The sequence below is a fragment of the Rattus norvegicus genome, chromosome 1, assembly GCF_036323735.1.
Source record: "Rattus norvegicus strain BN/NHsdMcwi chromosome 1, GRCr8, whole genome shotgun sequence".
Lineage (NCBI taxonomy): Eukaryota > Metazoa > Chordata > Mammalia > Rodentia > Muridae > Rattus > Rattus norvegicus.
In genome coordinates this window covers 227510299-227534178 of record NC_086019.1, presented here as the reverse complement: position 1 = coordinate 227534178, position 23880 = coordinate 227510299, and the positions used below count along the sequence as shown (strand labels likewise).

The 23880-nt window shown below is 37.6% G+C and overlaps 1 protein-coding gene across 6 annotated transcripts in view; it reads right to left on the bottom strand.

Moving 5' to 3' along the window:
* Aldh1a1 (aldehyde dehydrogenase 1 family, member A1) overlaps positions 1-23880 on the bottom strand; it is a 152559-nt gene that overhangs the window by 45319 nt on the left and 83360 nt on the right. For 4 of the 6 annotated variants that reach the window (XM_039093858.2, XM_039093900.2, XM_063279927.1 and 1 more), the window contains one exon: positions 6984-7084. The exons of the other annotated variants lie outside the window; for them this stretch is intronic. In XM_039093858.2, the coding sequence (XP_038949786.1) occupies positions 6984-7026 (43 nt within the window). In that variant the 5' untranslated portion in view covers positions 7027-7084. The remainder of the gene's footprint in view (positions 1-6983; positions 7085-23880) is intronic. 6 annotated transcript variants of the gene reach the window in all.

Below are 23880 nucleotides of genomic sequence, written 5' to 3'. Positions count from 1 at the left end.
GTATACATGCCTTTCCAGTGCACGACTATAATTCTGTCTAATACAATATAACTCTTGCTCATAATGGAGGACTTAGGTTTAAATAAATTATAAAAAAATAGCCCTTGCTTGTGCTTGCTGGAGAAGCTGAATATAACGAGCTCATATTAAATTAACTTTATGCATTTGTGGGTTAATTTCTGCACATTTACTATTCTCTATTTAGCCATATTTCACCACCTCTTACTTCTCTGTCTCTTCCCGTATTTTCAAATTGCTTTTCTATTTGATTTGGTGCCTAAGTTATGGCACATATCTCTCTGGCCTCCGATACAACTGGGACACTTACTGGATAGTAAGGTCTCTAAATTGACTGTGGGATTAAAAACTTTATAAGATATTATTTGAGTTTAAGAAGTATTTAGATAAACCTGTGACCCAAGGTCACCTCCTAGAACTTGGCTGGCATGAGCTTAAAATTGACTTTGTCAACACAACGCTCGGTGTCTTATCTATACTTTCCACTTTGTTTCGTGATAGAGAGAGAGAAAATAAAAACACTGGACACATGGAGCAGGCCATCTGCTCTGGGCTACTTTATTTGTAGCTGCCACATGATTCTTTACATTTATGTTATGCATAGATGACCCAACACCACGGTCATCATTTTACCAGAAATAATTCTCCTTCTCCACTTTTCTACTCGTATCTTAAGCCCCCTTGGCTCATCCATTTGAGTGAAACAGTGAGTATTTCACTGCGCTAGGCACTGAGTTCCAGGAAACAAAGGGTTGAATCAGAACTGAGATTTCAAGAAATGGTTAGGAACAGTGGTCTTTCCCCTCCTTTATGATTTGCCAAACTCATTACCAGCTAAATATGTCATTTATAGAATGTTGAAAACTATGAGAATACAGACTGATAAGTAGCTATAAAATAGGAAAAGAAAATAACCACCACTTGCATATGAAAACCTGTCAGAGCTTCACAACGTACAGGGTCCTTACTTAGGATCACCAACCCTCTTCTACTTTTTCAACCTACCTCTACTCTAACTTCAAATGCATCCAATTATTTAATCCCTGATTATTTGAACTTGTCATGAATGAAATAAAGATCCAATCATTTGCACCAGGAAAATGCAGGGTATAGGTTACTTTGTTGGTTAATTTTAGTACAGGAAAGTTGTTTTTGTTTGTTTTTGTAGAGAAGGCTATCCTCAAACTCACAAATGATGAGAAGTTATCCTGAAACAAATGGAAGCAGAGCACACAGTTTATGTTACTATCAAGTAATGTTTTTCCAAGCTCGAGCGCAGAGCATGCCTAAATTCAGAGCACTCTTGCCAGAGGACAACAATATCACTGGAAAAAAACAAACAAAATATTAATTCACTCAGATTCTGGGTCCACATACTCTCGTTTTAAAATTTTACTATGCAAAAACAATCAAATACATGTATGTTAGGAGCATATATCGCAATTCTTATTTATGTTTGATTGTTTGTTGTATGAATATTTTCATGCTCTCCTGGTTGAAGAGAGAGTCCCGGCTCATATGCTTCTTGCTTCACACTCCCTAGTAGAGTAACTGTTACAAAAAGGTGCAGGCTAAATGATCATTCAGGGCATTTGCTATCATTTTAAAATAAAAAAATTGTTACATGTTCCAATAAGTAACACTTTTGAAAAAAAGAATCAAAACACTTTTTCAAAGGACATGGTGTGTGTGTGTGTGTGTGTGTGTGTGTGTGTGTGTGTGTGTGTGTGTGTGAGTGAAATTTGTTAATGAATTAGAAGAGTACAAATGAGATACCTGTTTCATCTATTGTGAAACAAGGAGAGCTTTCCAAGGCAGTAAAGCAGAAGGACTTGGGTGCTCAGGTTCAAATCCATCCCCCAGATGATAGATGTGTCAGGGTTGTCAATTTGTGCTACAACCTAAAACTTGCCTGTCTGGGAGTGTTTCAAGATGTTTCCTGGAAGAATTAACTAGGGGTGGTGTGGGGGGAAGACCTTTCCCTGGAGGAACAAGTAACTTCTGTGGTGCACCTGATACAATGATAGCGGAGAGGAAAGTCTCTACTGTTGTTGGTCCCTGTCCACCTTTTCTTCTTGTTGATGATTACACTGTATCTGTTCTGGAGAGGTCCCTGCTTCTGCCGTCCTTGGATGACAGCAGAACCAAACTTCTCTTGACTTCCAATGTGGATAAAAATCTAATAATTCTCTAAAAATCCTCTAGAACTTCAGCATCAGATTGGGATGGCTAAGGCATCAAACCTCAAGGATTGAATAGAAAATCTACTAAAGCCAACCTAATAAATCCCCTTGCAGTGAGTATTCCTTACTTCTATTTTGTTCCTCTGGAGAACCACATATAATACAACACGGTTTCAGAATATTTGAGCAATAAAGGGGTCAGACTATTTAAGACATATGCAAAGGTAACTGGAGGAGAATTCGTCAGTGGTCTGTTAATGCACAATAAAACTGATAGGTCTTTATTGACTGCCTGTTCAGAAAATGGCTGGGTTAATACATCTGAGCACAGGGCCTTCTGGCACCAAAAGGTGACTCCTAAGAGTTAAAGGTTAGATAGAAGCAACCTTCAAACCCCTAAAAGCTACTTAAGCAGCTGTTATTAAGCTCACATATCAGAAGTAACATCTAGAACAAAGCCAGTGGAACATAACGAATATACAATTTAAAAGCACATGTTGAAATGGCAGAGTATTTTAAATTCAAACCAAAGGGAGTGTTTAAATCAGTTAAGATTGATGATTTATTTCATTTTCACCTCTGGTTCAAACAGGTGAAATTACAATTCGATGTCTGTTCTACTTCCTGTATGAGCTGTCTTTCTGTATTGGTTTGATTAAAAATGTCCCCAACAATAGATCACAAGATGGTAACTGGAACAACTGGAAATGATATGGGCTTTTGAAACCTCAAAGCCCACTCCAAGTTATACACCTCCCTCAAAGGGCCAAACTTCCTAACCTCTTCTAATCATTTTCACCAACTGGGCATAAAATGTTCAGATATATGAACGTAAGGGCCATTCTCATTTAAATTACCATAGCCCCAAATGCAATTGCAAAGATTTTAATGTGAGAGAGGCAGCAATTTAACTATAGCAAATAAAGGCAAAGTGACCAGTGAAAGGAATGGTATAATAGTGTGCTGCTGGGTTGATGCTGGTTTAAGGGGGTCGGGGGGAGAGGGAAAGAGAGAAGCAAAATGTTGTAATGAATTAAAGATAAGGATACAGTTTCTTCCCTATGGAGGGAATGAATACTGCTAATCACTTTACTATCCACAGAATTTTATTTATTTAGACTTTATTTAAACTCTACCATCATAACTTATACAACTCCAATAAAATCAATGCTGTAAGAGAATACATCTGTGCTGGTTTTGGACAAATTTTTAATAGCCATGGGAAAATAATACACTGTTAAATGGAAGCTTGAGTTCAGAGGTGCCCAAATTACCTTCTGTCCTCAGTGATGATGTGAATCACTCTTGATAGTATTCAGGATATGCTGAACTTTCCTAATCCAAAACCAAAGCCTTATGGTAAATACTCTATAGGACAGATGAAAATGCCATGGTTTGGAGAGTTCCAATGTTCCAGCGCCAGATCCAATTCTTATCTTGGGCAACTTTTCCCCTAACAAAAATTCTTTGTTATTCATAGTCAACCATCTTGTCTGACATGACAGCTTTTAGATTTTTCAGGTAAAATCTTTCTAAATGTATTAAATCTTCCACTAACCTCAGAATGTCATAGGACTGAGAGTCACAGCAAAGCCTTCACACTCTGCTGTAACTGCCTGTGTGATACACCCATCAATATATTTGATAAAATAAGTGCCTTTATTTTATATTGTTGTACAGCATTTTCTTCATAACCAAAACATTCCATCCTTTAGGGTACACTCCTTAAGACAGAGGGTAAGCCATTCAAAAAAGTTCAGGAAGTACCTGAAACTGACCAGATTCACAAAGCTTCCTTCCTCCCAAGAATAAACAATATAAAGCACTGAGAGTCACTCTTTGACAAGCCAAGCTACAAAGAAGGCTCTCATAGAAGACCAATAGCCTGGAAAAAAAACAAAAATCAGACAAGCTGCTTGGAAAATATTTAGACCAACTGAGTCATTTGGAAAGGATACTTTCCAATTATTTAACTGCCTATGGGCTATGCAGTATGTTCCAGGTTCCCGGCTTTTATGAACTGTCATCCATTGCTTAGTGGTCTTTGATGATAAGACTGTCTTTAACTCATTTATGCTCCTATAAGTAATAGCTATTCCTTGATGGCTTCCTGTGTCTGAGGTGATATCCTTGAAATTTTTAGGTAATATCTTTCAGAATTTATTAAACTAGTAATCTGCCACCAAATCACCTCTTACAATGTCATCAGATAGACCATGAGAGTGGGTGTCCAAATCTGCTGTGATCACCTCCATGATACAACCACCATTGGTGTATTTGAAAAAGACTTTAATTTGCGACTTTCATTTCTATAATTATAAAGTTTATGGGGAAGAATGGGCTTGACAAAAGTAGAAAGGAGATAAAGGAGGATGAGGGATGCATTTTCTAAGTAGTGAAATTGTTAAAAAGGAGATTTAATAGACGTTAGGAGAGAATTTCCATTTTCAAAGAGCTCTCCTTCTCTGTCCACTAGCTTCCGAGCTGGAGAGCAATGTCTTACAGGCCACCACAGCACAATTGCCTTCTGAGCCCATACTGTCTTTAAGGGATGCTCTCTCCAAGACTGCAATGGTTTATCATGTTTCCACCAACAGGTACACTCTGATTTAATGTAATTGTGTTGGACATGCTCATCAGAGATAGTTGCATTTATGTCACCAGTTTTAAAGTGTCGTTTTTGTGAATAGAGCAGTATGGGGCAAAATTTTAATCTTTAATCCAGAGTTTTTCAAAATAATTGACTTGCAAACCTTTGGTAAGTTCATTTTTATTTTTCTGTTTTAATTCATTTTTCACTAAGTTATTATCATCATCAACACTATTATTATATTAATATTATTTTATTATTGTACCTGATTTACCTTTGTATATTAATGTGAATATAAATATTTAGACTGATTTTTTAATTTGTAATTATGGCATTAATATATGGAGATTAATATCTGTGTACAAGTAGTTGCTGTGTTCCCATTTCCTTTGGGGAAAAAATCTGTTTGTTAAGGTCCTTATTTAGTGAAACCTGAAATATAGACATTTAAATGTTCATGCTAGAATTTGTGACTGAAGCAAAATGAAAAGAAAGGGGGGAAAGGTCATTTTCTAATTAAGTTTTTGTTGTCTGCTTGGAGGGCTAGAAAAAGCAGCAGGTGGACAACTGACCTTAGCTGGTGTCATTTCATCATGAGTATAACTTAGATTCCTAGCTGCTTTTCAGTGTATTTGAAGCAATAGCTTATGTGTAGACAGTCATTTTTGAAGGTGAGACAATTTGACCAGACAGTACTTTTTGATTATTATGTTTAGTACAGAAGTAAACAGATAACCCAAAGCATTAAGCACAATAGCAAACAAGGACAGATACTCCAGAATTCAGACTTCGTCGTGCTTTTACTTGCTTTGTGGAACTCAAATGAGAGATCAGAGATTTTCTTTAAAAAGGTATTTCCTGAGTGACTATTGTAGTAAGACTTAAGTCACTTCACTGATGAGTAGTTAAAGAAACACTTTTGATAAGAGAAAGCAGAAATATCATCAGGACTATGAACCTTTTTTTTATATTTCCACTTTCTAGCATGTACATTCTAATATACTCATTTTTATTAAAGAAATGTTTTCTAAATTTTGTAAAACTAAAATGAAACTGAAAGGAATCCCAAAGTGATAAAAAGAAATATTGATGTCTATAGATATAAAATATATTTTTTTGGTAAAGAAGCTTAAATGGGTAAAAAGAAAGTTTTCTGGATGAAAAGGGACTTCAGGTTGTAATTTAGTTTTGTCCTAAAAGTAAATGATTGTCTCAAAATGGAAACAGACAATAAGGATAAAACTGGAAGGTTAACATATGTCATATGAAGATTTGTAAAAGTTAAACCCAAAAGAAAGATGGTGTGGATTGACTGAGTTGGATGTAATGAAAGGTTATTCAAAATTCCTAAGGCCAAAATTCAATACACTGATGTAGAACTGAAGCCCAACTCTGTTTACAACAAGGCTCTTAAAGCACTGATCCGATCTTAGCTATGTTTGCAGAAAAAAACTTGCTGGAAGAACTAGGATTTAATGTTTTATCTCTTCACCAAATGGACATTTAAGCCACAGCGACTGGCTTTTATCCAGGTGCAAAGGCTGTATGATTTCCCCCTGGTGAAAGCTGCCTCCTTACTAGAAAGGAAGTTTCTATTAGAAAGAATTATTTTTGCCTTGGGCATTTCTTAAGATTAAACAGTAGTCATCAAGCTTATTTTAGTAGATAAACATTTATTATATTGTTATTGACAAAATATTAATAAAATACTTCTGATCACAACTTTCCCGTTTCCTCCTAAACGTTCATACCCATCCAACTTCATGCTTTTACTTTCCCTTTCTCTTTAGAAAACAAACAGGCAAATAAAACATAAAAAGATACAAGAACACAACACACACACACACACACACACACACACACACACACACACACACACACAATTGAAAACCAGAATAGTAGAAAAGAAGCCCAAATAAAACAATATGAGACAAAATTGTCTCCAAATGTACAACTGAGGTAATGTAGAGTTGGCCATCTAGACATGGAGCCTGCACTGAAGTCTGGGTATATACCCCTTGAGACTCCATTGGAGAAAACTAATTTTTCTTTTGCAGACAGTTGTGAATTGGTGATGGCTTCTTGGTAGAGATGAGAGCTCATGTCCACTCTCCCCTCTAATCACTGGGACGCCCATCTTGCTTGAATCTCTGTAGGCTGTGGGCATTCTGCCACAGTCTCTGAGTACTTACGTGTATCAGTCCTGTTGGGTCTCGAAGACAGTTTCCCTGGCATTGATATTTTCTGGCTCCTTCAGTCTTTCTGCCTCCTCTTCTATAGAATCCTTTGCCTCCTGGGGGAAGGTGTTTAATGAGGATATCTCATTTAGAACTGACTGCTCCAAAATTCTTCATTGGGTGGATGTTGTTCAGTAATAGGTCTCTATATAGGTCGCCTACTACAAGACAAAGCTTTTCTAATGAGGAACGAGTAAGGCCTGATCTATGGGTACAGCAAAATGAGTAGACAAGCATTGAACTCTGATTTTAAAATCTGCCGTGGAATTCTATTCATTGATGGTTAGTCAAATATTACATACTTTTTAAAAGTCAAGAATAAATAAATATGTTTGTTTCCAAAGCCAAATACTGTTGCATTAGCTTTTCAAAATCTAAGATCTGCTCCTTTTAGAAAAAAAAATTTATGTTCATAAAATTACAAAATATCTGAGGAAACTTGAGAAAGGGGCTGTTGAACACTCTCTGTTAAAAGAAAATATTACTCAAATAAGGATAACTAAAAAGGGATAATTGAAAATTCAGTATTGTTATTGAAACTTTCTGTAGTGAGCTCTTGGTAAAATGGACTGACAAACAACACATTCTTCCCCCCAAAAAATAAAACAGTAAAGAACAATAAAGCTAAAGGAGTAAATACTAAAATCAGGTGATTTTGCAGTTAGAAAAGAAATTAGGCCAAAGCATCCTCTCAGCCCCTGTTCAAAGAACCACAGTGAGTGATGTAAAGAAACTTCTGTGCTGTGAATCTTCAGTAGATTAAACCTTAGGTCCATATTTGTCACTGTGAACTCATGTTAACTTTCGAGGATACAACCAACTTGGAAAATCTAAACGATACTCATCTTCAGATACAACTAAGTACCCCAAGTAACAGAACTCAAAGCCCTTTGATAGAATTCCTACTAATTATCTCTCTTTTATGGTTCTTAAATCCTGTCATATTTAGAAATGTAAATACTGTTTGAGATGTTGGGAATTTCCTTGGAACGTTTTCCAAATGAAAATGGTCTTGATTTTAGCGAAACTCCAACAAAGATCACATGATATCCTCTCACTAATCATTCTTTCATACTAACTGCCTACTGACTAGGTTTTTTACTTTACCTTGTAAAGTTTACATGTTTAAGAAGATTCAAAATGTCAATATGGTCATTAAACAATTCTCTCATTATTTAGTATAGTTTTGATAAAAACTTCATTTAAATTTTACTTCATTTAAATATTACTTCTCCTAAAAGGGAGTCTATTTGAGAGAGGGGGGTTACCTCTACTTTAAGTTCAAATTCCCAGGGTCCAAAAAAATGAAACTTCTTCCTCACATGAAGTATTAACTGAGTTAAATCAATTGAATTAATATGTTGCTATTAATATTAAACATGTCAATATATAGCATACTGAAGTCTCTGGGAAGACTATGACATACTTAGACCACAGTGTATCTTACAGCAGCCTTGACTCTATTGTCTCTTTTACTCTCTAGATTTCTTTCTTTGAGAAGGTGTTTCCTTCTTATGTTTGCAAAAAAGATTTATTTATTTATTTATTTATTTATTTATTTAATTTATTTATTATTTTATATGATTACATTGTAGTTATCCTTAGGCACACCCACCAGAAGAGGGCATCAGATCCCATTACCTATGGTTGTTAACCACCATATGATTGCTGGGAATTCCACAGAAGACTTCCAGAACAGTCAGTGCTCTGAACCACTGAGCCATCTCTCCAGCTCCTACTCTTTGAATCTCAATCATATAAAACTTCCAATGACAACACCAGTGACATTTATTTCTTAAGAACCAGAGTTTCCTGGTTAAGTATGACTTCAATTATTTGTCAGTCATTCCCTTTCTTTATGATTACTCTTCTGTCTACTCAACTTTAGACCTTAAAAAGAAGTCGTTTGCCTACAACAACATTTGGTCCAAAATGTACAAAATATGATACCTAGCCAACAGAGAGAACTGCAGACTAGGTTCCTAAAAGCTGTACCTACGTTAAAGACTCAACAAGGCCACCCAAAACCGTAGAACTTCACTAATTGTAGAGTTGTAATGTTGTAGGCTTAAAGCTGAATTATCTTGCTCTGCCTTTGTTTTGTTTTGTTTTGTTTTGTTTTTCTTTTTTCTTTTTTTTTTTTTTCGGAGCTGGGGACCGAACCCAGGGCCTAGCAAGCGCTCTACCACTGAGCTAAATCCACAAACCCCCGCCTTTGATTTTTAAATAGTCATTTACTCCCACCCCTGTATCTGCTCTAACATTCTTGTGGATATCAGATACAATCTTTCAGGATGTATTAACTTAGAAGACAGCCAGCCCAAAAGCTAAGGGTGCCATCAACAAGAATAACATCAAAGATCCACAACAGAAATCTCCTTATTTGGTGAATTTCATCTATGTGATGTCCCCACAAAGGTATCTAAAAAATACCTTAATTTATGATTTGAGTTCTGTAATTTTAAGAACACCAAAATTGGTATTCTCATTGGATTTTGTTACTGGGGCAACCCGAATCTGTTCCTGGGCAAGAGTAGCCCTATTTGACTCAAGAGTAGTTCTTGTGTTCCACTGGAGGCGAGAGTTATGCACCATGTCAACAGTTATTTGCTAAGAGCTAAGTATTTGTGTGCAAATACAGGCGAGCTGTCTATCCATGCCTTGGAACAAAAGGCTCTTCATCAGCTCGGCTTCTTGAAAATCTTGCAGTTCCAGTTGCAGCATAAATGCTTATTTATTTTTATTGCAAAAGTAAAACAGAATAGATATTTGTGAAAGCTATTAGCTAGAAAAACAATCTCTGTATTTACACTTGCTTACCTAAATTTGTTCCCACGTTTGAAATTCTTCAGACACAGCTAGATCTGTGACCACAATTCCAATGGTCTTCCAGATGGTGCTTTTACACATTAGCAACTTGTTGAGTTCCTAAGCGTGATGTCACACCTTGTCTTGCAGCTGTCTTTGCAAGCTTGCGGGCTACATATTTGTCTTACATGTTTTATACACCTCTCACCCATTACAGACATTCACATGGAAAACCCAAATTTCAAATTTGTAGGCTTCAGAAAAGCCCTAAGAGCCATTTGACTAGTTTAGAGCATCCGGATGACTTTAATGTAGGTACAGCTTTAGGGAACTTTAATGAGGAACAGATTCTCATCTGCTGGCTTAAGCTCAGGTAGAAGGCTTCCCCCCAAGTATCTTGGGGCACTGGAACTCATAGGCAGCGGTCAGACCACTGAAACAGCTCTTGGCCCATTTGCTGATGGCAAGGCCAGCAGCTGAGGGTGAAGGACTAGTAGCCACCTTCACACCAGCTGGGAATCTTTCCAATACAAAGCTGCTACGTCAGAATCTCTGAGGTGGGGCACAGTCAGCTGCAAAGTAACAAGTGTTCCTCAGTAATCTGGTTGAGAGCTACTACAAGGCGACACTGCCATGGACCCCTGTTCTTTATTCTAGTTTGCTTTCCCTTAACTGATCTCTTTTAGTCTTTGTTGACCTTGGACCTTTCTTTCTTGTTGAGTTTCCTATATCCGGTTATGACTAAACCAAACCAACTAAACTTCAGCATTGCTAAGTTCTTGTAACATTTTCCTGTAAAACTGGTCATTTACTTAATGAAAAGGACTGGTTAGTGTCAACCTATAGCATTCTGTTTCAGTTCTGGGTTTCAAGAACACATCAATAGTGTTTTCTACCTGAGTTGTGTTTCTGTACTTACTAAATAACATGGCTAATATGTATTCAATACACATTTTGATCTATCATGATTGTAGATGTACTTTGTGCTTTCTGTTTGTCATTGCTTAGCGGATTAGTATTCCACTGCCTGAAATAAACACTTGAGGTAGAAATAGGAGGTGTTTTTCCCTCTGTCAGACAAGTTAGAGCTTGAGTCTGGAGACCAGGGTTTCAGGGTAGATTCATAAATAGGCTTTTTCCAACTTGCTGTCCCAGTAATTTTGAGGTATATTTGCCCCTTGGCCACTTGATAAGCAAAGGCTGCTACAATCTTCCTATCACATTAAATATTATTGGGGGAGGGGGAGAAACCTAATAAAAAAGGAACATCTATGTTTGGAGCCTTTCCTGAAACTTGGAATTAGTTGACAAGAACTCACTATAACATGTGCACATGGAAAATTCAAGCTGCCCACTGTCCTTGAGCTTCAGGCTCATACACATGGAGTTATCAGTGATAGCAGAAGGAATGGTAATTGGAGAGGTGACCATTGAGACCCACTATATTAATCCTATTTCATGCCTATGTCCTATGTATTGCCTTCTCTTTCCCTCCCTGCCCTCGCCTCTCTGCCTTTCTCTATGTCCCTCTGTCCCTCCCCTTTCCTCCTCTTCCTCCTCCTCTCCCTCCTCCTCCTCCTCCTCCTTCTCCTTCTCTGTGTGCATTGTGCACACACACACACACACACACACACACACACACACACACACACGTGCTGGTGTTCTAGCCAGTGGGTATGCTTGGAGAAGCCAGAGAAGGAGAGGGACTGTCACTTCCTGCATCATTTCCATCTTTGTGGGACTGCTTTTACTGTTAGAAAATACATTTTCATTTATTGAGCTAAACGTTTAGCAAGCACATTAGAATGTTTGAATCCATCACCACTCCTTTCAAAGAACTTATGGGTTTTGTCCTTTGGAGCCCACTCTGCATGTTAGAATTGTCACTGTAAATTCTTCTTTCACTTTGAATTGCTCTTACAAATTATATCATTATTATTTACTTCACTACTATTTGCTTTATTTATTCATTAAACATGTCATACATGAGTACTATACTTAAATAATATCAATCACTCTATCACCTCTTTAAAACCTTCCCTCACTTCCCTCCCAAATTCATGATCTTTTCTTATATATTATATATGTATATTGCGTGTATGTTTATTGTGTGTATGTATATTGCGTTTGTTTGACTACTTGGGATTAGATAATTCTCAGGAGGGTTTGTTGCTAGAGAAAATAAATGGATTCTTCCTCTCTTGGCAGTCATTAAAAGCCTTAGCTCTTCATCTAGCTGAGAGGGTCTTGGGAAAATTTTCCATTTCCTTTGGCATGTTGACTGATATTGTCATTTTGCAGGTTTTGTTTAGCTTATCATATTATTGAGATTTCACTGGTGAAACTGCCCTGTAATGTGTAGAAGCAGATGTCCCAGTCCTCCAGATTTTTCAATCTTTCTGAATCCTATTCCATAACATTGTCTGACCCTTAGGAGTAGAGACTCCATTGTGAATGAATCAAATGGGGTTGGACACTCCATTGCTTATTTTCCTCTTTTTGACTAGTTTTAGATTTCTGTAGATGCAAGTTAGACAGCTCTTAGTTTTTCTGATTAGGACCGCATTTGCTCAAGAATTAAGGCCAGCAATTTAAAGTGAGGCATTGTAAAACTTAAAAGACCCTGTAAAGCAAAGGAAATCATCAACCAAGTGCAAAGGAAGTGTGTTAAGCGAGAGCTATACCATATGACAGAGGATTGATATTTTGATATCTGCATTATATAAAAAAATTCAGAAGAGTAAAAAGCAAACAACAAAAACTCACATGACCAACGTTATAAATGGCTACAGATCTAAACAGAGTTCTCAAAAAAAATAGAAATGGTTAAGAAATGATTCAGAAAGTGCCCCATCCTTCTTAGCAGTTAGGAAAATTCAAATGAAGCCACTTTGAGATTTCCAGGTCAGAATGGCAAAGGTCAACAAAACAACTGACAACAAATGCGGGAAGATTATGGGGAAAAGGAACCCTCATTCACTGTTGGTGAAATGCAAAATGGCACAGCCACTCTGGACCACAGTAGAGAACCCTTAAAACCTAAAGTCAATTCACCATCTGACCCAGATGATGTACCTCACTTTGCCCTATGCCAAAGTGGGCATCCTATTCCCAGATGCTTGTTTAGCTGTGTTCATTGATGCTCTCCTCACACACAACAGTAAGGAAATAAAAACAACTTAAATGTCCTTCAACTGATAAGTAGAAACTGTTTGTCCCTTCCAATTAAAGTATCCTTTTACTTCATTTCCAGATCACGTTGTCCAGAAAGTTCAGGAAAACAATAAGCAGAATTGATCAAGGCTAAAATTATCATGCTGTTTCTGATCGTAGAAAAAGCCTTTAGTGTTTCGCTGTTGCAATGGTGACTGATGTTTTGTTTTTCCTTTTTAACTTTCTCATTTTTGATTTTTATTTCATTCAAGAGTTAGCTGTAAATCTTTCAAGTGTTTATCTTCCATATAGTTAGATTATGGTGAATTACACTCATCCAAAGTCCTATTAGTCTTCTACTTCTAGGGAAAAAAATTATACTTCGTCATAAAGTAATAGCCTTTAGTGTACTTCAATGATTTGCTTGAAATTTATTAATGATTTTTACATATCATTTCAAAATACATGTTTTTTTCATGCCAATGGCTTTATTCAGGTATGTTTTGCTTTCACTTCCTTTCCTTTCAGGTTCCTCTTTTATCTTCCCTTTCTGTTCCTGCCCTCTCCCTTCTTGTTTTATGAACAATGGATTCTGGCTACTTTGGAACACTGTATGTAACCATCCCAGTGCCACCCTTTACTGCCCTCCCAGCATCAGCTGCCAAACCAATACGTGGTCTTTTGAAGGAATTTTGACTGTTCTGTTCTTTACTCCCTACGGGTCTTCTCTAGTCTTGTTCTTATGTCTTTTCTTAAAACTTATCTGAGATGTTCCTAAAATTGGATTTTTTTTGGTCTTGCTTCAAGGGTGCTTCTTGAGTCTTGAATTTGCCCACCCCTGCAGAGAAACATTCTCAGCTACAATTTCTGTACAATGTCTCTGCTCCTTCTGGTATTTCTGTTTTGTCTTAGAATATGTCACTGTGTTTTATTAGTCGTTCATCTGGAGCTCCATATTTCTTTTTGCTTGTTATTTTTTCTACCCTAACTAGTTTATCAATCTACTTCCTAAACTGTTCACATTTTAATAAAACATTTGTTCACTAAAGTTTTTACGAGCTATTATTTTTAGTTACAAAACGTTGCTGTGCGTTTTCAACTCCCCAGGAATGGTCTCAAAAATTTGTCATTGTCTTTTTAACATTAGCATTTTAAAGTTTGTTTCTGATAATCCCAACCAGATGTGTTTGTATTTTCTGCTGTTTCCCCAAGGTTATGTTGATGTTTTCCTTTCCTCTTACTTTGCCAAAAAGAAGGAGGAGGAGGAGGAGGAGGAGGAGGAGGAGGAGGAGGAGGAGGAGGAGGAGGAATGCATTAGGAATTTAGTTTAAAATTGTATTTGTACAAGTAAACGGAGACCTAAGATGAGGTGCTCTTCCTGTATTTGATGGTTTAAAGCTCTTGGTGTCTCCAGTTTTATCAAATGGTTGTGAGTTCTTATATTTTGAGGTCAAAACAGGGGAAACACCTTGTAGTTATTCTATACTATCTGTAGGTTGTAGGCTAAGTACGAGGAGGTTGAAAACTTTACATTGTGGCCTGACAGATGCTCAGCCTGACTTTTTGCTATCAGAAAAATGCCTTGAGAGTGATAGCCCCAAACCTGAAACTTCTCTTAACAGAGCTATGCAACTGTAGAATGTGGCCTGATGATGTTGCTGTCTAATGTGCACAGTTTATAGACCTAAGAGATGTGTGCATGTACAGGTATCCTTCTTTTTCTAGTTGAACAGTTGTCCTTCAGTGAGGAACCTGTCCAAACTATAGGTTCTGCTAGTATAAGAATCAGAAATTAATCAACTCTTCCTTTTATTTTGAAATTTTATCTAATAAAAGATTTGAGTAAATAATAATATTTTACATTGTTAGCTTGATTTTTATTCTCAGTGATTTTCAAGTGTTCTTTGTGTCTATGCATTTAAGTTTATTATTTTTACTATAATGTGTCTAGGGTACATTTTTTTTTTCTCTTCTGTATTCATGTTGATACTTAAATCTGGGTTTCATGAGCTTTGCTAGTTTTGCAGATTTCTTGGTTTTTCATTTTTTCCCCTTAGTTGTGGAGCCTTCTCAGTTTAAACTATTTCAATCTATTTAAAACTCTGTCTTAAAAAATCTCTTATCATCCTTTTCTGTCTCCCAATTAAGTCCTCAAGTCTCTAGTTTACCGCATCTCCACTTAGTTCTCATCAATCTGTTGCTTAGATCATCCATTGAGTTTTTTATTACAATGAATTTTCTACACATTTTTATAGAACTTCAGTTATTTATAATGTTATGTTTGCTACTGCTTTTAAATAAGACAAATAATGTCATTTTTTTTAACCTAAGGATTTGGGAGAACTATGGGAGGTACTATATCTTTATGCATACATGGTAAAGAAGAACGTCTAAAATTCTCCTCTGGACCAACATTAATGAAAACTCTAAAGTATCTGTTTAGACAGTAGACTTGGCAAAGCCCATGCAGGCTCATTTGGAAGAGGATATGTTTCAAAAGACACTGCAATGACAACTTCTAAAGTCCAAATGTTTTTAAAGGGCTCAGTTGTTTAAATAACACATCCAGAGATGTTTTAGGGAACTGCACAGGACTGTAAAGATTCAGACTAACCTCCATGTGGGCAAGGAGATTGGACCTGAGATTTTCCTAAGTGTTTTCAACTTACACTTTATCAGAATGAAATTTAAGATATGGATTGCAGCTGCTGCTGCCTGGCTGCACAGGAAGAAGAAAAATTCCGTCCATAACTTCCTCATATCCCTTTCTTGCCATTTGGGATTTACCACAGTGCTGTCTGGAACACCAGGAACACTGGCAAGAAACTGCGCCTTTGTTTATCAAATGTCAAGAAAGGAAGAGTCTTTTTCCACCCAGAGCTAGATGAAGCTGTGGCCACACCCTATCCAATCGTTCAGAGGTGTGTTTTTCTATTACATTCTTAACAGGGTAAAGGTCACTGAAAGCTGTGGGTCTCAGACCTCCGTCCTCCCTGGACTTACAGAACTGCTTTCTTAGCTACTTAAACCTTGGTCCCTGGAGGCTGACAACCCTGAAGGGCAGAAGCAGCTTGATTTTCATCAAAATTTCAGATTCCTTTGGTCCTCCTTGTCCTCTGGAGGTTTGTCAACATTTTTCATTGGGTGGATTATGTATTGTCATTCTTCCGTTGTATTTTTCAGTTGTAAGTTATCTGTTGAGGGTTGAATTTTCATGTAATCTAGCCTGCTATAATAAACAGAAGGAAAATTATTCCTTTAATTAGAAAAGAAAATGCACAGTCATGAAAAACACTCGACTTGTGCATGAAACTGCAATGTTTTAATGACTTTTTTTCTCATTTTTCAGTCTTACATGTTTTAAGAAGCATTTTTTTTTTATGAATAGCAATTAGTTTCTTGGAACTTTTTACTTTCTTCCATTATGGATTTTTTTTTAAAAGACTCAAACTTTGGAAATGTGTTCCCTGATTACAATCCATTTCCTCTCCCTTTTCCCTTTCGTAGGTTCTCGCGATTAACTTTATATTAACAGTTGTTAGTTAATCCTATTTGCTTCTATATAAGTTTTATGTAACTACGTAGAGTTTGAAATTCAGCTAAATCAAGATAAAAAATTCACTAGTACTCAGACACCTCTGAATGTGTCGGCAGAAAACTCGTGTTACTCATCAGGAGCACTTTTGCAAGAAATCTTAGGATCTTGGCCACTCAACTCTGTGAATATAGATGAAAGCACCAAGTCAGCTTGTGTCTGGTAGAGCACTAGTTCTCTGACTAAAGGTCCGATCTGATCAGTGACCTTTACTATTGGCATTTGTTTCTGACCCAGGCTTCTCCCCACTACACACTGTCTTCAATCATGCTGGTAACGAACGAGTATGGTGAAATTAATTAGAAAAAAAAAATCCTTAATTAATTTTCAGTTTTTCACATGTACAGAGCAATTCAAGGAGGACTCAGTCTCTCTTTGCTACCCACATGATAAGGTGAATAAAAAGGGGGAAGAGACAGACGCATTACCTCAACAGAGGCTTAGGGATTTGAGCACCCTCAGAAGTGCAGTGTCGTAGCGGTGTCTTAAGTGCATCGTCATTGTTTATCTCTCAGAGCTGCAGAGATAGAACACACCCACGACACCTGATAAAGCTTTCAGGCCAATAAAAGAGCAGGAAGGCGGAAGACAGGCACTGGCAGTTTGGTGACCGTGAAGGGAGACGCTATTCTTAGCTCTAAAATACTTAATGGGATAAGGCAGCAGAGAGACAGTTTAAGATGAGGTCACAGACAGCAAAGGCACTTGTCAGAAGAGTCACGTTAAAGGAGTAGATCAAGTAGATAAAGGGGGAGAGGGGATAAGAGAAACTACACAAAGAGGAGATTAACTTTGAGGTCTAAGAAACATTTCCCAGCTAGGTAAGGATAGTGATACACCATTTTGTGAGCATAGGAAATGTGTGTGAATGGATTACACCAAGATGGTTAAGTTTTATACCTAAAAATTTACCACTTAGAACATGCAGAGTTTATTGCAATAATTTTATATTTATTTATTTATTTATTTATTTATTTATTTATTTATTTATATTTTTTTGTTTAAAAGGGAAGCATGGAGAGACCTGTTTGTGACAATGCCTGACGAGCCAGATCTAATACAAACAATGACTGACTGTTTAACAGGATAGCAGAATCAGCCACATCAGGGATAGTTAGGGGCTGAGGAACATGCTTCTACTTTACAAGTGAATAATGCACTTCGATACTTTCAAGCTGAGCCAACAACAGATGCCCTGCGGAGATCTGAGTTTGACACTATTTCTGATGCTTTTCTACAGTGACCCCCCCATTTCATCTGTGGTTCTTAGATTCTGTGACAGCACAAACAGCCACTGGCATGCTCTGGACAGCACATCAAGGAAGGTCCACAAAGCCAGCTTTTGTGTATTTTTTTTCTTGTTGTTTCTGAACATTTTCTGAAGTGGTGGTTTCCTTCAAGCTTTCTTTTTTAACAAAGATCAAACCTAAAGCGGATGTAAACGCAAAAGATCTGTAAGCTATTCTGAGGACTTATGAGAAAAGGTTTGCAAGGTATCTTCACCGTCGAAATTCATTTTTCCCCTGAACTGAGGCAACAGTAGCTCGCAGCAACAGCAATTCAGCAGATGGACTTCAAGCACGTGGACTTTTTTGAAACAAATGGCGTGTGAACACAGAGAGTAGTTCCTCTCCGGCAACTGCACTGTGCTGCTTGTCGGACCCAGATTTCAAAGGCTGTCTCACAACCAAGTGTACTTGGTTTTCCTAGGAAATAAAACTCGAAAGATGGAGCAGTGCACTCATGCATGTTTCTTCTTCATTTTGCCGTGAAGACTGGTTCCTCAGAGGCAGGGGTAACATACACATACAGTCAAATAAAATGACCTGTTAAAAGTACGACCTCCCCAAAGAAGTTAGTTTCCACGGTTCAAAGTCTTCAAAGGACTCTGGTAAAAGTGCATTTAGCAATATCATTTTTGGTTATTTTGTTTTGTTTTCCCAAATAGGAAGTAATCTCTGTAGATCGATCACTCCAAACTAAAAATTTCTAATAGCCGATACCTAAAATAGTCATATTGGGGCTTCAATACCGTGTACATAGATCTCCCTCTGCTATATAGAATAATGAGTTCTCCAGCTCAGAGCAATTAAAAAAGACATAATCAAACTATCTTCTTCTTTTTTTGAATCTAGATTGTTTTTTAAAAAGTTTTTATTAGATATATTTCTTATTTACATTTCAAATGTTATTCCCTTTCCCAGTTTTCCTGTCCATAAAAACTATCTTCTTTTAATGATGATTTGAGTCTGTCAAAAAAAATCGACCCCAATAAAATCACTCTTTCACATGTTTGATTTTAGGGTTTTCTTTAAGTAAGCCAAAAGAACATTTAAAATTCATTTACCTATATACTTATTCATTTGACATTTGGTTAGCACATAGAAAGATGGTCTTTGAAGTCTCCTTCCAAAAGGAGATTTTGAAAGACTGTATGTAGTAAATAAAATTTTGTTGCTTAATATAGAGGTAAGGTCAGAAAACCTTGGTAGCTCCTGATCCCTTTTATCTTCTGGCTTAGGAAATTCTTTTGCCTAGTAAATCTGTGCTAACTCCTGCGACATTCTGCATTCACACAAAGGAAAGGCCCAACAGCTGTGAATCTAGTGCGAAGCATCTACCCTTGTTCTCAAATGCTACAACATTGCTACTTGTTTAAATCAGATTTCTAAAGAATCCTGCTGAATAACAGAAATGCAGCTGCAACGACTCCAAGAGGGAGTTGTGGTTACTATGAGCATGATTCCACTCTAACACTGTAAAACAAATCTAAGTAGGAACCACTTCTATTTTCCTCACGTACAGAAGGAATTGATAAGATTTGATGAGGTCAGAGTCATATCATGACAGTATTGCTGTTTTCCTAATGCTTCCCTGCATTTGAGGTCTCTCTATTCACTTGAATTTCCTATCATCTATGGATATTTTCTAATCATACCCTGATCTATAATGATATGTCTTACCCAACCCAATGAGGTCCAGAGATAAGAATAGGGTTCTTGATCTACTTTTTTAGTTTTAGTAAGTGGTTAATAGTAATACTGAAAGGAAGAATACAGCACTGAGTATCTTGTACTGACTAGTTCTCTTTTAACATGACACACTAGGGATATTTGGGAAGAAAGAATTCTAACTGAGAAAATGCGTATAGAGGATGGACTTGTAGTCCAGACAGTTGGTCCTGGGTGATATAGGAAAGCAAATGAGCAAGCTGCAGGAGAAATCCAGTGATCCTTACTGACCTCCACATCAGTTGCTGCTTCAGTGTTCCTTTCCTGTTTGAGTTCCTGTCCTGACTCCCCTCAGTGATGGACAGTGTAGTGTTGGGAAATAAGCTGAAATAAACCCTTTCCTCCTCAAATCCCTTTTAGATGTTTGATCACAGTAAAAGGAACCCCAAATAAGATATATGGATTACTAATGGGTCATTGCTTCCAGACTCTTGGCCCATGGTTCAGTCTTAAGATGGCAAATAAATGGCTCACACTGAGGAGACCCAGAACCTCTAGTTGATTGTCTAGTGCAAGGATGGTTTTTAAATTTGCATTTACAATTTCCCCCAGCATAATATTTTTATTAATTATTTGGGGATTTCATACAAAGCACACTAATCATAGGCTTTCAAGTTAGGGAAAAAAACCTATGGAGGAAGAGAGTCCTTCTACCATTTTGGTTAGTGTTCAAGCTTACTTTCCAGAAATTTGCCTTGTGAGGCAGAGACCATTGACACACCATTTCGACAGCATTGTTATTTTGTTACAGGTTCAAATTTCTAGGTTTTCTTCTTATTGTTGTCTTAGGTTAGTTAGTATTTCTGGGATAATATGCCTTTATCAAATTTATTTGGAATTTCATATATTTCAAATAGATATACACATAGAAGACTCAAAGACTACAAAATATTACTTTCTTTCCTCTAATTCTCGGTGAGATGGAAGGATCTCTACCTAATAATTCCTATAATTCAGTTTTAGGTGCAGAAATCCCTGAAGAATTTTGATGAATTTTCTTCCAAATGCATATCTTTTATGTGTCAGTGTTTCATGTCTACCTTTAGACTCACTGTCTTTATGTCTCTGTAAGGCTGGCTAAGCTGGTGTCCTTCCACTAGATAGGGAACTGTACCCCTATGTGAAGGAGAGCCTGCCCATCAGAATCCATCACTACCATCTTCCCTGACGGCAGCAGTGAGATCATGCCTTCAGTACGCTTGCCCTGGACTTCAGCTGGACACTAACTTAAGAAGTCAAATACAGCAACTCCCTTTTCCCAGCTAAAGTGGGAATTCTCTCTACACCTTCAAAGTTCTGGCACTCCAGGACTTTCATTTTACTCCTTATAATAATAGTAATTATTATTTCTTAGATGTTCTGGTTTCTGGTTTCATCACCCGTACACCTAGACAACCCATGCTGGCTGATTATGTTTATTCCAAGTGTCACTGGACCACAGCTCGTTTTGTGTTCCATACCTTTCGTCTCATCCTTCTCCATGAAGGATGTCACAACAGATGTGGCCTTAATTTGAAATGGCTTGATTACTCATGAGGTTGAGAATTTTTCTTCTTGTTGATTGGTTATTTATATTTTCTTATCCGTGCATTCATGTTCAGGATCTCGCTCACCACTTATATATTTTAGATAGCTTACACACTAACCATCTTCTGGTTTATGTCCTTACATCACAAACAGTAGCTTGAATTTGTATCCTTCTTTAGGTGTCTTCAAAAGAATTGAACTTCCATATATTTGTGAATCCAACTAATTGTATCAGTTTTAACTTATGGTGAAGGTGGAGTATAAAATTTGACTAATTGCTTCCCCTGACATCAGTATTACTTGTGTCTAGGTTCCCTTTTAAAAACTTGCCAGGCTTATCACTCACAGTCAAGATTTAGAGCCACCAACAAGGCAGCATACACCAACTGATATGAGGCCCCCAACACATATACAGCAGAGGACTGTCAGGTCTGGACTCAGTTAGAGAAGACGCACCTAATCCTCAAGAGACTGGAGGTCCCATGGAATTGGGAGGTCTGGTTGGGTCGGGGTGGGGATGGGGATATCCTCGTGGAGACTGGGAGACAGGGGAGGAGGTATGGGATGTGGAACAATCAGAGGGTGGACCGTGAGGGGGATAAAGTCTGGACTGTTTAAAAAGATTAAATAATTAAAAAAAAGATTTATTTAGCTGAAATTGAGTGTCATCCAAACAGCATTCCTCTAAGAGATCTCCTTCTGTCCATCATTCTTAGTCAGGAATTCAATCCGAGCATTACCTTGTCTCCTTGTTTGATTTAATTTGGCCCCTGTCTGAATGTATAGATTTCAAGTCACGAGCCAGACTGATCCAAGACTTTCTCAGAGACTCTGATAAAAGGACAAAGGGAACTTTAGTTCTGTGTCCTTGTCCAGGAATGGACTTGACAAGGTCAGTCTGAGGCTGGAGCCAGTGATCAGTGGGAGTCAAGGTTGTGGCTTCTGGGGTCCGCTGGATTTAAGCAGCTCAGTCATCTGTGTCTGAAGTAGTCTGTGTTCTCCTTGCCAACTTTGTCTAATTCAAGTCTCTAATGATGTAGGCCATTGTCTACCTTGATAATAGTAAATATGATGTAGTATGTTAAGAAACTTAGTTAGCACAAGTCATCAGCTTAGGCAAGAAGTCGTTGTTCCAGCTGTTGCTTTCCTCTTTTTTCACTCTCATCTTCTTTTTTCTTAACTTATTTCCTCATACTCAACTCCTCATTGTTCAGGAACCTCATGGTTGTGAGTTCATCTTACATAATTTTCATATAATTGTGTGTGTGTGTGTGTGTGTGTGTGTGTGTGTGTGTGCATTCTTGCTAAATATTGAACTCAGGGCCTTTTGCACATTAGGCTACCTTATCCATCTTGAGCCTTCCCTGTTTTCCACACGCCATTACAAGAGAAAAATCTTCCTGGACATTCAAGTCGAAATGTTGGAGTTCTTTTCCAGTTGCAGTCTCTGGCTTCGAGATGCATTATGTGCCCACTTGTACCTCTGTGAACTGCAGACTGAATTACTGTCATTCTCAGTGTTACTGGCAGAGATCAACATCAGAGAGGAGGATTTAGACTTCATCTTATTCGCAGGAGCTGTGGGCACAGAACTAAGTACAGAGAAGCACCCTGATTTTACTGTGTTGCTGAGCTCAGCTGGCCTCCCAGACAATGTTTTACACTAGATGAAGGAGTGCTAAGCTTGGACCTGACTCCTGCAGACGTCAGCGTGCACATGGTTACTCCTCTTTCACACTGGCTATCCATCACTGTACCAGAAACTAAACAGGTACATTTACTCACACATCTAACGAGTCACTGAGCCTCCATTACTAGGGACACAGTTGCCCTTTAATTCCATTGTCACTCATGGAGAATCCTCCAAGGCCTTTAAGCATGTCCTCTTTGAATTTTCATTCTTTATCTTTTATATTTTATTTCGCTCTCGATTAGAACATCTCTAGCAGCAAACACAAACTCACTGCAAAACATCTTAACAAAACAACATGAAATGGAGAGAAGTTACTGAATCAAGCATTTATAAGGAAAGACAGGTCTTCTCTTGTAGCTTGACTCAGAAGTTCAAATTACACCATTGAAATTCTGTTTTTCCCACTGTTATCTGTGCTATCCTTTTGCATTGGCCTGGAAATCTTGCTGGTCATCTTGACCGTGACAATTTGTGATGTGATAATATACCGGATTCTTATCATGATATTGAAGCTAATCAAGGCCAGTCATCACTCCATAGTCATCTTTATTTTCTTTCCTCCAAACTGTACTTCCCCTGGCTGAAGCCCAAACAAATACAGTTTATTGATTGAATGCACAGTGTGAAATCAAATCCCAGATTTTTCATGTTTTTTTTTTTTTTTCGGAGCTGGGGACTGAACCCAGGGCCCTGCGCTTGCTAGGCAAGCGCTCTACCACTGAGCTAAATCCCCAACCCCCAAATCCCAGATTTTTGTATTAAAAGATTATTGAAATTATGTCCCCAATCTCAGATGGAGTATAGTTTCTTAAATAATAATTCATCTCTGAGGAAACTCATCTAGCAACATAGCTGACAGAATGGCAGATAATACTGGCACAAGTCTTTTATATGTGATGCAAGGACATTTTGTGGTTTGGAACCATTTTCAACAGTGGAGGGAAATGATTGCATAAGAATCCAAGAGATTAGAGAGACCCAAGAAATGAGTCATATTTAACAGTCTTGCTTTCTGGCACTTGAATAGTCTGAATCCCATCCACGACTGTATTTATATATACATAA